Raw genomic sequence first — 14,593 nt, 5'->3', positions numbered from 1 at the left:
GGCGATTGAAGAGGGTCCCTGGTGGGCTGGGAAGGATCTGATAGTAATGGAAGATTTTGTGCCATCAAAACTGATTGAGGATTATGAGTTTAATAAGATCCCTATATGGGTTCAGGTTTCGAGACTTCCCTTGGGTATGATGGATCAGTACACAGGAGAGGATATAGGGGATAAGATTGGTGAGGTTCAGGAGGTTAAAACGGATGCTGATGGGAAGGCTGTAGGTCAATTTATGAGAATCAAGGTGAAGATGAACATTACAAAGCCTCTGATGAGGGGCACTATGGTTCAGATTGATGATGAGGGAAGGACTAGTTGGTGCCCATTTGCTTATGAATATATGCCCGATTTCTGTTATATTTGTGGTGTTATTGGCCATGTGGATCGGGAGTGTAAGATAAAACTAAATAAGGGTGAGAAGGCACAGTTTGGTGCATGGCTTAAGGCAGATATGGAAACAAGGAGAGCAGATGAGAGGAGTAAAGGGAGTGGTGGAGGTTATAGGAGCTTTGGTGGTAGGGGTTTGGGTTTCAGTAAGTGGGGTGGTCGGTCAGGGAGTGAAAGTTTAACTTGGAAAAAGCAGGGGAGTTTTGGAGGAAAGACGACGGGCATGGTTGCCGAAGTACCTCAGGGCCCTCTGTATTTACCGCAGGTTCCAAATGAGGGGGTGCTAAAGAGTGATTCTTTAAAGGGCGCACAAAACTTGTTGTCGTTACCAGACGAGAATCTGAAAGATGAAGGATCTGAAAAGGTTGACAAGGAAAAAGAAACGGTACATGAAGGAAGTTCTAAAGTGATGGATATTGATGGTATAGGGGTAGGGGATCTTTTGGAGAGTGACTCGCAGAATAGTTTGAAAGAAGGAGTACCAGAGGAAAAGAAGAGGTTGTTAAAGGAAGAGAAGACTTTCAAGAGACGCATAAGGGAAAAGAGTGATGTAATTCAGCCTGTGTGCAACCAGGAGAGTCTTACGGGTAAGAAGAGAGATGGAGGTGGCATCGATATGGAGAGGATAATAAAAAGAGGAAGGAGTGACTTAGCTTCTGTGGTGAATGACAGTCAAGTTAATTTATCGGCCGGGCTGCAGAATCAGCCCCGCCGGTCGCAATGAAAATATGTGGTCATAACTGCCGGGGACTCGGGAATCACCCGGCAGTGAACAGCCTCTTGGAGTTAAAGAGGCGAGAGGATCCCGACGTCCTGTTCCTGTTTGAAACAAAGCTAGATGGACGTGAAATGGAGAGGTTTCGGTGGATGTTAGAGCTTACTAGTATGTGGGTGGTTAAACCAGAAGGTAGAAGTAGAGGGCTGGCAGTTTTTTGGAGGAAAGAGCTAGACTTGTCTCTTAAGTCTTCGGGTAGAAGACATATTGATTTTGATGTTACAGAAGCTAATGGAGATATTTGGAGACTGACTGGTGTGTATGGAGAATCACAGTCGGAGAGGAAGAAAGAAACGTGGAAAATGTTGCGTACTTTGGGACAACAACATCAGAATGGAAGGCCATGGCTCTGTTTGGGAGATTTTAATGAGATACTTACTACTGATGAAAAGTGTGGTGGGGCGACTCGACCCCAAACGTGTATGGATCAGTTTCGTGATGCTCTGGATAGTTGCGGTCTTGGTGATCTTGGATATGTAGGAGATAAGTTCACTTGGAGAAACAACTGTCATAACGTTGATGGATATATTTGTGAAAGGTTGGACCGTGCTACAGGAAATAGTGAATGGTGTTTAAAATTTCCTAATTTCAGAGTTATCAATGGGAATCCAAGGCATTCTGATCATAGGCCGGTCATAGTAGAGACGGAAGTAGAGGAGAGATACCTCGGGCAGTGTCAAGTTTCCGTTTTGAGGCGCGATGGGTTAGAGAGGAAGGTTGTGATGAAGTAATTGAGGCGGCATGGAGACGGGGATGTGAGGAAGGAAGTCATACAACAGCACAAGTTATTAAAACGGTGGCTACTGACTTGACGAGATGGAGCAGAGATGTGGTAGGGGACTTGGAAAATCGCATAAAAAAACAAGAGATGAGTTGGAAACCTGCATGTTAGCATCGATCTCAAAGGAGAAAGTGGAGGAGGAAACAAGGCTTCGATGCCAGTTGGAACATTTAGAGGAGATGAAGAACATTAAGTGGAGGCAACGTGCCCATGCATGGTGGCTGAAGGAAGGGGATCGGAACACACATTATTTTCACTCTTTTGCATCAGCTAGGAAAAAAAACAATCGTATCAAGAAGTTGAGAAGGGAGGATGGGATGGAGGTGGAGGAAGGGGGTGAACTAACAAATTATATTCTGTCTTATTTTCAGGATCTCTTCTCAGCACAAGGAGGTGATCGTATTGCTGAATTGCTAGCAGTAGTGCAGCCGTGTGTAACTCCAGTAATGAATGAATGTCTTATAGCAGAGTTCATGGCTATGGAAGTGAAGGCAGCTCTTGATCATATTGGAGACCTTAAGGCACCAGGTCCAGATGGCATGCCTTCATTGTTTTATAAGAAATATTGGCATATTATGGGGGATACAATTGTGAAGGAGGTTTTGAATGTGTTGAATGGAGGAGATATGCCAGAGGGATGGAATGATACTTATGTTGTTCTTATACCGAAGGTAAAGGATCCATCAAGGATTAAAGATCTAAGGCCAATTAGTCTTTGCAACGTCCTTTACAAACTTGTTTCAAAGGTGCTTACAAATAGGCTAAAGATTATTCTTCCGGACATTATTTCTGATAATCAAAGTGCTTTTGTTCCCGGGAGACTAATAACAGATAATATCTTGTTGGCATATGAGGCGACGCATTTTCTGAAAAATAAAAGGAAGGGGAGAGAGAGTTATGTGGCTGTCAAGGCTGATATGAGTAAAGCTTATGACCGCGTGGAGTGGGATTTTTTGCGTCAAATGATGATGAAGATGGGTTTCAATCATAGTTGGGTCGATGTGGTGATGCGCTGCGTGACAACGGTTACTTATCGAATTAAGGTCAATGGGCAGGCCACGGAACAATTTACTCCAACTAGGGGTCTACGTCAAGGAGACCCTTTGTCACCATATCTTTTTGTTATTTGTGCGGAAGGACTGACTGCGTTGTTAAAACAAGCTGAACGTCAAGGAAGGTTGTGTGGTCTGAAAATTTGTCCGAGAGCACCTAGTCTTACCCATCTCTTTTTTGCTGATGACTCAGTTATGTTACTGAAAGCTGGACAGGAGGAAGCAATGGCATTGAAAGAGATCTTGCAACTTTATGAGAACTGTTCGGGGCAGTGTATCAATACGGAGAAGTCGTCTTTGATGTTTAGTGCAAATGCCAAGCAACATATAAAGGAGATGGTGAAGCTTGAGTTGGGAGTTCAGAGCGAAAACTGGAACGATAAATACCTTGGAATGCCGGTGCATATTGGTAGGTCTAAGAGGAAGGCATTTGCATATATCAAAGATAAAATTTGGAAAGTAATACAGGGCTGGAAGGAGAAATTGCTTTCAAAGGCAGGGAAAGAAGTTTTGATTAAAGCTATCGCACAAGCCATACCGACTTTTCTTATGTCTTGTTTCTATTTAACAAAAGGTTTCTGTGATGAGTTAAGTGCTATGATAGCGAAATATTGGTGGAGTCAACAAGATAAAGATAACAAAATTCATTGGATTAGCTGGTGGAAGATGATCAAGCCAAAGGGTCAGGGAGGTTTGGGTTTTCGAGATATTCATGGATTCAACATTGCAATGCTTTCCAGACAAGCTTGGCGGTTTATCCAAAATCCTGACAGTTTGTGTGCATCAATTTTGAAGGCAAAGTATTTTCCTGATTGTCATATTCTTGAAGCTAAACCATGTGATAATATGTCATACACCTGGCGAAGTATTCTTCATGGAGTGGAACTAGTGAAGAAGGGGGTGATTTGGCGTATTGGTGATGGAGAACATGTGAACATCTGGCAAGATCCATGGATTCCAAGAGCATGGTGTAGGAAGATTTTAACACCTAGAGGTGACAATATTTTGTGCAAAGTAGCTGATCTTATAAGTCCGATAACGGGGCAATGGGACGAGCAACTTGTCATGGATACTTTTTCGGCTACTGAAGCTCGAATGATCTTGAATATGCCTTTAAGAGAAGGAGCTGTTGATTTTTTGGCATGGCATTATGACCTGAGAGGAATACATTCAGTAAGGAATGCTTATAAGTTGCAGATGGAGCTACAGATGAATGCTTCAGGGAGAGATGACGGGGGCAGTACTGATCAGCCAGAGTTTTTAGGAGGACGGGGTAAGATTAAATGGTGGAGAATTTGGAAGCTTGCATGTCCAAATAAAGTAAAGCACTTCTGGTGGAGGTGTGCACATAATTCTCTAGCTACAAGAGATAATCTAATCAGACGTGCTGTTCAAATTGAAGATCCTAAGTGCCTCTTTTGCAACCATTCGTATGAGGACGGTTGTCATTTATTTGTTAGATGTAGAGAAGTTAAACCACTGTGGCGTGATTTGGGTTATGAAAATATTAGGCTGAAGATACAAAGTGTGGGGAGCATAGAGGAAGCAATGGATGAGATTTGGAAGCTTTCTAATGAGCAAAAAATGCAGATTGTTACAATGTGGTGGCTATGGTGGAGGGAACGAAATAGAGTAAGAGAAGGAGAAATGCCCTTGGAGATTGTGGAGATTGTTCACCGAGTGAAATGTATATCAGCTGAATTTGTTAGCTGTTTTGGGAAAGGAACATATATTGCTAAACCTGAAGGAAAATGGCAGCCTCCGCCTGATGGTGTTATAAAATTTAACGTGGATGGGGCTTTTGTGGAGGGCCAAGCACAAGGCGGATGGGGAGTGGTAGCAAGGGCATCCGATGGTGTTGTTGTTGCGGCTAGAGCAGGGTGTTCTGCGGCAATTCATAATGCGTTTACAGCTGAATTGAGAGGAATGGAAGAAGCTTTTGACCTTGCGGCTGAGTTGGGTGTGATCAGGGCAATCTTTGAAACGGATGCGCAGCTCCTAGCGATGGCACTATCCAGCAGAAAGGCGGACTTCTCCAGCGAAGCACCGATCATTGAAGACCTTAAGGTTCAGAGTCGCTTGTGGTTTTCGTCTTGTTCTATAAGGTTCAGTAAACGTTCTACAAATAAAGTAGCTCATGTTCTAGCACAAGTAGGGGCTAAGTGTGATGTAAACTCCTCTTTATCTTGGGAGAATGAGGTGCCTGAGTGTGCCGGTGATGCTGTAATGGGCGATTTAGCCCAAAACGTTTCGTAATAAAGCTATATGCTTTCTCAAAAAAAAAAGCAGTCAGACGACAAATTTAAGAATCATGGTTTCAAGTGGTACTACTCTGACGTGGATATATATAGGCTAATTTCTCACGGCAGGTTCCTTGCTGAATCTAGGTGAATATGCAGACTTGTGAAATCACATAAAAAAAATGGGACCAGGTCTTTGTTACTCCTAGCTAGAAATCCTCAAACTTAACCCCATGTCCCCTGTGTACCATAAGACTCATTGGACATCTTGTCCTACCAAAGCACAACCAATGTGTAACAGGGACTTGGGACAGATTTAAATGAACCTTTAAATATTGGTCCGCAAGACTAAACTTTTTCTTGTGAATTGCCGTACCGAGTGTTGGCCACTCAGATTGAGATTAGTTTGGCTTCTCGTTTATCTCTTGGTTCGTTAATAGAATTTTTTTCTTAGATAAAACGGTTTTGAAATGGGTATATACTCCGTATATATGTAATCTCTAGCATCACTTTGCATGTGGACATGTTAGCCTTTTTTGGGGAATGTTCCTAGCAGTGTAGTATTACTATTTCATAGAAAATCTAATGATGTTATTTTATACCCTGCCTAGCTGCACATCTTGTAGGAATCATAGATGCAAGGCGCAATTTCAACAAAGTCATAGATATGGTCATGTGGACGTACGTTGCTAACTTATACTTGGTTGGTGCACTGTATAGCCTTGATGGTGAAATGAAGTACCCATATCATCTAGACTTGACAGAGACTCTAAGTTATGTTGCGCTTCAGTTTACAGTTGTTGGATTGTGCTTTCTTGTGCTGATCCCATACACCACTGTTAAAAAGATCAGATAAACACTGAAACAGACAAAACGGATGGATCGAGCTGGTTACAATAGTCCATCCCTAAGAACAAACGCAGCAGCCTTGGAGTCAACCGTGTATAATTTTTACGCCCTAGCGAAAACAAAATCGCCAGCCCCAATATGGTTACTGCTAGGTGGTTGGCACGTGTTTCATGGTCCAATAGATACGCTCCAAGTTGGGACGTACGATTGTCAACAACGGCATCCTCGCACACTCACCGGTCGTTCTAACATATCTCGCTGGTTCTATAGTTGCCAACTCCATGGTCGTCGGCCACCGGAGTTCCGTTACAAGGGTACAGTTCATCTTTGGTACCGAGCGCAGAGGCACATTCGGACGACCTTTCTGAAAGACCGTCTGTATATGCGCAATTTCGGCGAACGGTGAACAGTTTTCGTGCAATGGATGATTTGCTGTGAGTGCTTTGTCGAGTGATTTACACTATAAATACGCAATGTACACTACAACAAACATGCAAACATGATTGTTTGGGAGCTTCCCTGAAATTTTGCAGGGTTTTTTCTCCACAGGGTGTAAGCATTTGCTGGAAAACCTGTGGAATTGCAATGTATGAATGCAATCATTAGAAGTTCGACTTTTCAGTAGTGCCTCTCCATTTGAGACGAAGTACTTTTTGCAGGAAACACTCGACAAAACTATAATTAAAATGTTTCAGTTAATAATTAACTGAAACATTTTAATTATAGTTTTGTCGAGTGTTTCCTGCAAAAAGTAATATAGGTGCTGTATAAACTCTCAGGGGTCTTTGAAGATTGTGGTTTCGCTCGACAGGGCATCGTACCGTGTCGTCGTACTGTATATACCTGTGTAACAGAAGGGATGGAGAGATAATTGATAAGCATCTTCTTCCTCTGGACAGTATGCTTGCCATTGCTCTCTGACACACCTACAACTGTGGGTCACACTGACAATAAAAGGGTGATCAAATTCGAAGCTAACACCAGCAATACGTACGTACTATGCTTATTATGCTTGAAAGTTCGACATGTCTCAGTCAGTATTCAGAGGACAGCGTCATGCCTTCATGTGCGCGCCTTTCAGAAATAATCAACACGGTAGATACTACTCTTACCTGCTAGCTAGTGTTGATGTGTGTATAAAAGATATCAGTCTGAACTTTTGGTTAAGTTTGCTAGTGCATGAAGTTTAACATGGTATTAGAATCAAGGTCTCGAGTTCGAGTGCTCCGTGATGCAATCTATCCCAAAATTGAAGGTGCCCCTCCATCCATGTACAAGGTCTCTTGTGCATACCTCAGAGTTCACATGTTGCCCTTCTCTTCATCTGTCACACGTAATGGTGTTGATGTATCACAAGTGACGTGCCTAGCTCTTTTCTTCAATTCGATTTTTTTTTCGTTCACTAGTGCATGAATCTTGACAGATAGGATTCACGGTCAATGGAGTACACCGTTGTTGCTGCATATATGCGTGACGGGAAGTTCCCATATTGCGAGTGATTAATTTGTTTGCTTACAAGGTACTACTTTATTTAGGCTGCAAGTGCAAGTTAAGTAACTATCTAGGACATGAGGAACTGAATCACGCTCTTTGGCAGGATGCAAAGCAGAAAGCACTACGTACATTCCCTACATGGATACCATCTCTTCATAGAATTTGCTTCATTGATCTTCCTAGTTGATGCGCCACGAGAGCAATTAAATATTATACTTTTCGTTTCAGTTGAGCTGTCTCATTTCCTAGCTTGTTAATTTATCACAAAATTGGTTGCCTTATAGCCTTCTTAGGTCAGCAAATGCAATCAAGAAACAGTCAAATATATTTTCTAAGAACCATACCTGAAAAGGAACAAAAAGCACAACAGATAGACTATACAAAATGGAGAATAGAGAATAAAATGTCTTTTATAAAAAAAAAACCAGTAGGGCATGAAGCTAATCATGCATGTAGACTCATGCCAAATAAAAAAATAGAAATGGGCTACTCATCTACTCTAGCTAGATTTGACGAATGACTTCTCATCAGCTCTTTGGATGGTTGGTGTTGGCACAAAACATGACATCTGTCTGACACTATGTATTTCCCAGGGAAATGATCGCGACTCTAAGTGATGCAAGCATGATTTTTTATTATAGAATTTGTTATGCCACTTTTATTTTTGTACGTAATAGGTATTTTCCTTTATTATATGTAAAATATGATCTATTGGTAATCAATTTGGAGTCGAGAACAATTGGATCAAGATTGAGTCGGTATGGAGGTAGTGTGTGCAATAGTGTCGTCGTTCGAGTAGTTTGCGGGCAGATCCAGATAGGGAGGAGTGATAGAAGATGGCGGCTAATTAACCTGCCGAAGGTAAAGGTGGAGCCGACGGCCGAGGAAGCCTAGCTTGTTGTCACCAGCACAACCACCGAATTGTTTGCGGAGCTCAATGCGAGGGCTCAGTTGTTGTCATAATTTCTGAGTAAATATCCAGTGGAAACCAAGTTAGGTAGAAACCGATGAAATCCAAATGAAAACTATACTATGAAGGTCCTAAAATTCCCGAGAACATATACTACCTCCATTCAAAAGCTTAAGTCTTATATTTTTTTACAAAGTCAAAGCAACTAAAGTTTGACAATTTGTTAGAAAAATCTATCAACAAACATGATATTTTATAGATATCATATGAAAATATATTTCATTATCTAATTAATGATATCAATTTTGCATTTTGCATGTTAATGATTTTTGATAAAAACTTGATCAAACTTGAAGTAGTTTGACTTTCTAAAAATAATATAAGCCTTAAGCTTTGAAATGGAGGTAGTAGTATGTTGGTGAGGTGTTTTTTCGGAACATGTAAAATTTCAGTTCTAGAATCAAATTCAACTGAGATGTATGAAACCAGATATAGTAATGAAGAGTGTCAAAGAATGCAACATCACGATTCATGCATAATTTTTTTCCTCTCTAACAAATATGAGTTTGGACTTCAAATTTCACTAGTTTATAGAACAATTTGGAAACTTCAAAGCACGGTTTTCACAAAGTTTTCATTGTAACTCGGTTCCACTGGATACTTTCTAAAAAAAATAGATTATTTGCTTTTACCATTCAGTTGGACTAGAATTATCTAATATTCCCTTCTTTGCATGCCGTAGGGTGTCCTTTTATATCCATATCGTGTTTACTTTCAAAAATTTATGTTTCATTCAGATCGTCATACAAAGATAGAGCATAAACCCTTTTACGAAAAAAACAATCTTTACATGATGAGCCGAGGTTTTTCTCTACATAAGGTGAAACTGAATCTGTTCAACTAATGAGGAGCATGTTCTCTAATTTATATGAGAGTAATAGAAGAATAAGTATGTATGGAAAATTCAACAAGGTTGGACCCTGCGCCAAATAAGATGGTCTACGTCCTAGACTTTGGACCTCCCTCCTCAAGAGGCATACAATTTGGTCACCGGATAAATTAACCCAAGTCTTTTTTATTTTGCAAAAGGAGGGGAAGGGAATAGCCCCTCATACCTTGGCCTCTATTAAAAAGTCAATTACTGGAATGATTAATGATTTATCATTCATGTTCCCTCCATTGATTATCATAATATATTTTAAGTTTTGTAAAATATATATATATCTAGACGCTTTTCATTGTCTCGGTTCATTAATTTCGTTCCGTTTCTAATCCACATTAAAATATCTAAATCATCTTATAAAAGTGAATAGAGAGTTCATTAATTTCACTAGTTTAGGAAGGACAAGATTTTTCTTCTCACATCTTTTATTTTGTTTTGGCCCAATACATATATGTATCCATGTGTGCATATGACCTACCTCTATTTATTAGATATCGTATAGCAAGGTGTGTCAAAGGATTCGCCCATAGAGACTCATGGACCGGGCATACATGGGCGGACCCAGCAACCCTGTTGCCTGGGCACTTGCCCGGGCTTCAGCGCTGGTTGCCCTGGGAAAACATTGCCTATTATCTGCTATTTTTTTGGAACTAGACTGCAGCCTTGCTCTATGCCCAGGCTTCAGAAAAATGCTAGGTCCGCTTATGCGGGCATATATGTTTTTTTTCGAAATAAGAGATCAAAGGTCCAGCATCTGCATCAAAATGATGCACACAACCTTAATATATGCTTCTGAATAGATATTAAATTCAGAAAAATTGTTCACAAAGTTCGTTAAATATACATGAGCATGTATGTTCGCATCTATTGCATGTATGCAAGACTGAAAGTTCACTAAAGGAACATACATATGTTGTGTCCTCGGACAAAAAAAAGAACAGAAAACAACACTATGAGAACAAGTCAACGTGCCGACGGCCCAATATTGTGCTGACAACTTTTTATCTGGGCCGTTGGCACAGGCCTCGAACAATGCAGGCTGTGAAAAGGGCCGTCGGCACAACAAAGTCGTCAGTTCAGGAAAGTTTGTGCCTACGGTGGCCGTCAGAACAGGATCGATCAGGACGTCGGCACAGTAAAGCCATCGGCACAGGGTCTCCGCAGTGACGGCGAGGCGATATTTTTTTGCCCTTTAGCCCGTCGGCACAAGCCTCGATTTTTTCCCTCCATGCACCCCCGCCCCCCCCCCCCCCCCCCCAAGTGGATCGCCCTCTTAAGTTTCAAGTGAACGACATAAAGTGATAAAAAAATTAAAATAAAATACTTCGAGATGTCCATGTGTTATGTCATCTAGTTGCAAGAGAATTTAACAAAAATAAATTTCGACCTTTTTTACAAAATTGTGTCATGTATCCGTAAAATGGCATTAACTTTTGCATACGACGTAAAATAATGTATAATATATCACAATAACCGTGGAAAAAAGCTGGCATTTTTTAGATCCTCAAAATTCCAAATGGAAATATGAAACGAGGAAGATTTTAATTTTGGCTAGAAATTCAGGATTTTATATTTTTATATTTTTATATTTAAAAATAAATTAATAATTTTATCCTGCATAAAGATTATTATTAGTTAGGGATTTCTATTTTCGTGCCCTCGGGTCCTTAGTTGTGCTCAATTTTCCCCAGCTCGTTAGTTTTTCCTCAGTTTTCCCCTCCCTCTAGTTTGAAACCCCTCGCAGACGCTCGGACGGGAGGGTTGCCGTCAGGTCAGAGGCCTTACCGTTACCGTTAATCTGACGGGTGGGGCTGCACAGAGGGCAGTTCCTCTCTAACCTGTCTCGTGCTGACAAATGGGGCCGCTCTATAGGGCTGCCGCAGCCAATGACCAGTGGCGGGGTCATCTATTTTTCAGGAAAAGTCATATATTGCCGCTCTGAGGGGCTGCCGCGGCCAATGACCAATGGGGTCGTCTATTTTTCAGGAAAATACATATATTTGCCGCTCTGTGGGGCTGCCGTAGCCAATGACCAGTGGGGTCGTCTATTTATTTATAGAAAATCATATATTGCCGCTCTGTGGGGCCTCCGCAGCCAATGAACGCTGGGGTTGTCTATTTATTTAGAGAATATAATATAGAGCCGCTCTGTGGGGCCGCCTCAGCCCATGGCAGGTGACTATTTTCGTAGCTTAATCTAAAGTGACTCTTATGCTAAACATTGTGCATAATATATAGAAAATAGCTAGATCTCTAAATATATAGAAAATAGCTAGATCTCTAACGGGGATGGATGCATGGCTTCACGTCGTCGTCACTTTTATCGTCAGTATCTTCGTCGTCTGAGTAGTAGTACTTCATGCACATTGTTCTGTCGAACACCTTCACTGTGAGCACATCATCGCCTTCATATTTGAAGTGTACGTAGCAGCCGAAATCCACACCATGCGCGATGTCGAAATTCTCCCAGCCCTTGTCGAGATACATCCGGCCTTGTCCGTCAAATAGGACCTCCACGGTCCAGAGACGAGGACCGCAGTCAGCTGCTCGCAGATACACCTTAGCTGGCTCCTGGCTGTCAAGATAGTCCGCAAACTTTTTTGGGAGTGCCTGCAAAGAGATCGAGCGCCGATCGTTTGAAATTAAAGGTTTTTTAGAACATGCCCATAATTAATCACATGCATCATATATGTGGGAACGCGTATGTACCTTCTTGACCAAAGGTTCTTCATAGATGACGATGAAGAACTCCTCTATGATCAATGGCAGTGTTGACGACGGTGGTGGTGGCAATGATGATGATCCACCACCCCGACCGCCCCTTCCCCTTTCCCTTCCCCTTCCCCTTCCCCTTCCCCTTCCGGTCCGCATCCGAGACGTGGAAGCCATGGCCATGGATGATCAAGTGTATGAAGAAGAGAGAGGCAGAACCTATTGACACAAGGGATGGCCGTTGTGGGTGTTTATAAGGGAGAGATGACCGTTGCAGGGGTTTACACAATAAATTAAGTAGGAGGTGACCGTTGTGGGGGTTTACACAATAATTTAAGGAGGAGATGACCGTTGTGGGGGTATATATCTCAACAAAAAAGTAATGCGGACTATCTTGACGGAAATGGAACTTCGTGATTTAGTTTATCATTTTATCGTGAAAAGTAATGCCTAAAAGAAATGGTAATTTGTGATAGTTTATCATTTTACCGTAATGGCTACAAGAAATCGGTGATTGTTCATCATTTTTTTGCGTGAAAAGTAATGGCTACAACAAATCGGTGATGGTATATCATTTTTTGCGTGGAAAGTAATGGCTACAAGAAATGGGTGATGGTGTATCATTTTTTGCGTGAAAAATAATGGCTACAAAAAATGGGTGATGGTGTATCATTTTTTGCGTGAAAAATAATGGCTACAAGAAATGGGTGATGGTGTATCATTTTTTTGCGTGAAAAGTAATGGCTAAACAAATTGGTGATGGTGTATCATTTTTTGCGTGAAAAGTAATGGCTAAACAAATTGGTGATGGTGTATCATTTTTTGCGTGAAAAGTAATGGCTAAACAAATTGGTGATGGTGTATCATTTTTTCCGTGAAAAGTAATGGCTACAACTAATTGGTGATGGTGTATCATTTTTTTGCGTGAAAAATAATGACTAAACAAATTGGTGATGGTGTATCATTTTTTTGCGTGAAAAGTAATGGCTACAACAAATTGGTGATGGTGTATCATTTTTTGCGTGAAAAGTAATGGTTACAACAAATTGGTGATGGTGTATCATTTTTTGCGTGAAAAATAATGCCTAAAAGAGTTTATAATTTACTCGTGAAAAATAATGCAGAAAACCAAACTTTAGCGTACTGGGTAACCGCCCTTAAGCATACATAGAGGGTGGAAGCTAACCGCCGACAGAGAGAGAGGGTGGTGGCCCCGACCAGAGAGAGAGAGATAGGGGTTATCCTGCCCGTTAAATCCTACGATCAACGGTCGGCGGGCACGATTCGCGTGACATCGGCTAGACCAATCAGGGCAATGTTGGGCGTCTGTGAGAATTTGTGAAGGGAAAGGGCAAAACTGAGTAGTATCAAGAAACCAAGGGCAAGTGAGTAGTAAACAGACTAAGGGATTCAAATATGAGATTTAAAAAATGGAAAATGCGTGTTTGGTACAATGAAACCCATCTTGGCCTACCTCAAATTATTTGCAATACAAATATACATGAGTGTGAAAATTATGGCCTCATTCAAACAAAGTATGTTTTTGGGAAAGCTGTTTTGGGTAGAGCTTATTGTGGAAAACCATGCACCTTCATAGCTACTAGGTGATTTGAGAAGTGGTAATTTGTAGTAAAACTTGATTTATCTATGATTTATCTATGATTTGAGAAGTGGCAATTTGTGCTAAAGACTCAATGAGTAAGTGCCACTCTTTTTCGGAATTTTTTGCACATTAAATAACTCATTTAACTAGTTAATCCCATTTGTTGACTCTCTGTTGACCAGCCACTTGAGGGTAAAACTGAGTATATTGCACTTGCCAGTATTAGCACTCAAGGCGAAAACTGAGCACACAAAAAATGCTAGTATATGACTCGAGGGTATACCTGAGTATATCTAAATTTCCAGGGTTAGACTCGAGGACGCGTGTTGCGGTGCAGAAGTGGAAGACGTGCCATTGTTGACGCGTGTCGTGGTGCAGACGTGCAATAGTGGACGCGTAGGACACGGGTCGCATTTAGGACGCGTAAGCCCCTCTCTCCCTCCCTCTGCACACAGTACGTCTCATTCTCGCTCACGCACGAAACCACCCCTCTCACGTCCCATCAACTTCTCCAAAAAAACCCAACCGCCGTACGAGCGCTCCCCTGCCGGCGATGGAGAAGAAGAATGCGCCGGCGGCCATCGCCCCCGAGCCCGTCGCCTTCGAGCCCGTCGCCTCCCAGCCCGTCGCCTCCGAGCCCGTCGCCGCCGAGCCCGTCGCCTCCGAGGGCGGCGCATCCAAGAGCTTGTGCTTATTGATACGTCCACTTTGCATCACTATTTTATATCATAATTTACTGTTATTCATTGATATATTTCATATTTAGAGATGATACTTATGTTATTTCATCTATTTTGCATGTTTCATGATTATTGGAGAATTGCGCACCGGAGCCAGGATTCTGCTG

The 14,593-nt window shown here is 41.7% G+C and overlaps 1 protein-coding gene across 1 annotated transcript; it reads left to right on the top strand.

The window, feature by feature from the left end:
* The first annotated feature begins 2,260 nt into the window (after positions 1-2,260).
* LOC139831630 (uncharacterized) lies at positions 2,261-5,251 on the top strand. Its single transcript, XM_071820942.1, has one exon. It carries the CDS (start codon positions 2,261-2,263, stop codon positions 5,249-5,251), a length of 2,991 nt encoding a protein of 996 aa, XP_071677043.1.
* Positions 5,252-14,593: the final 9,342 nt, after the last annotated feature.

The sequence above is a fragment of the Lolium perenne genome, chromosome 5, assembly GCF_019359855.2.
Source record: "Lolium perenne isolate Kyuss_39 chromosome 5, Kyuss_2.0, whole genome shotgun sequence".
NCBI lineage: Eukaryota > Viridiplantae > Streptophyta > Magnoliopsida > Poales > Poaceae > Lolium > Lolium perenne.
Note: the sequence above shows the minus strand (reverse complement) of the source record. Positions and strands in the feature narration are given on the sequence as shown.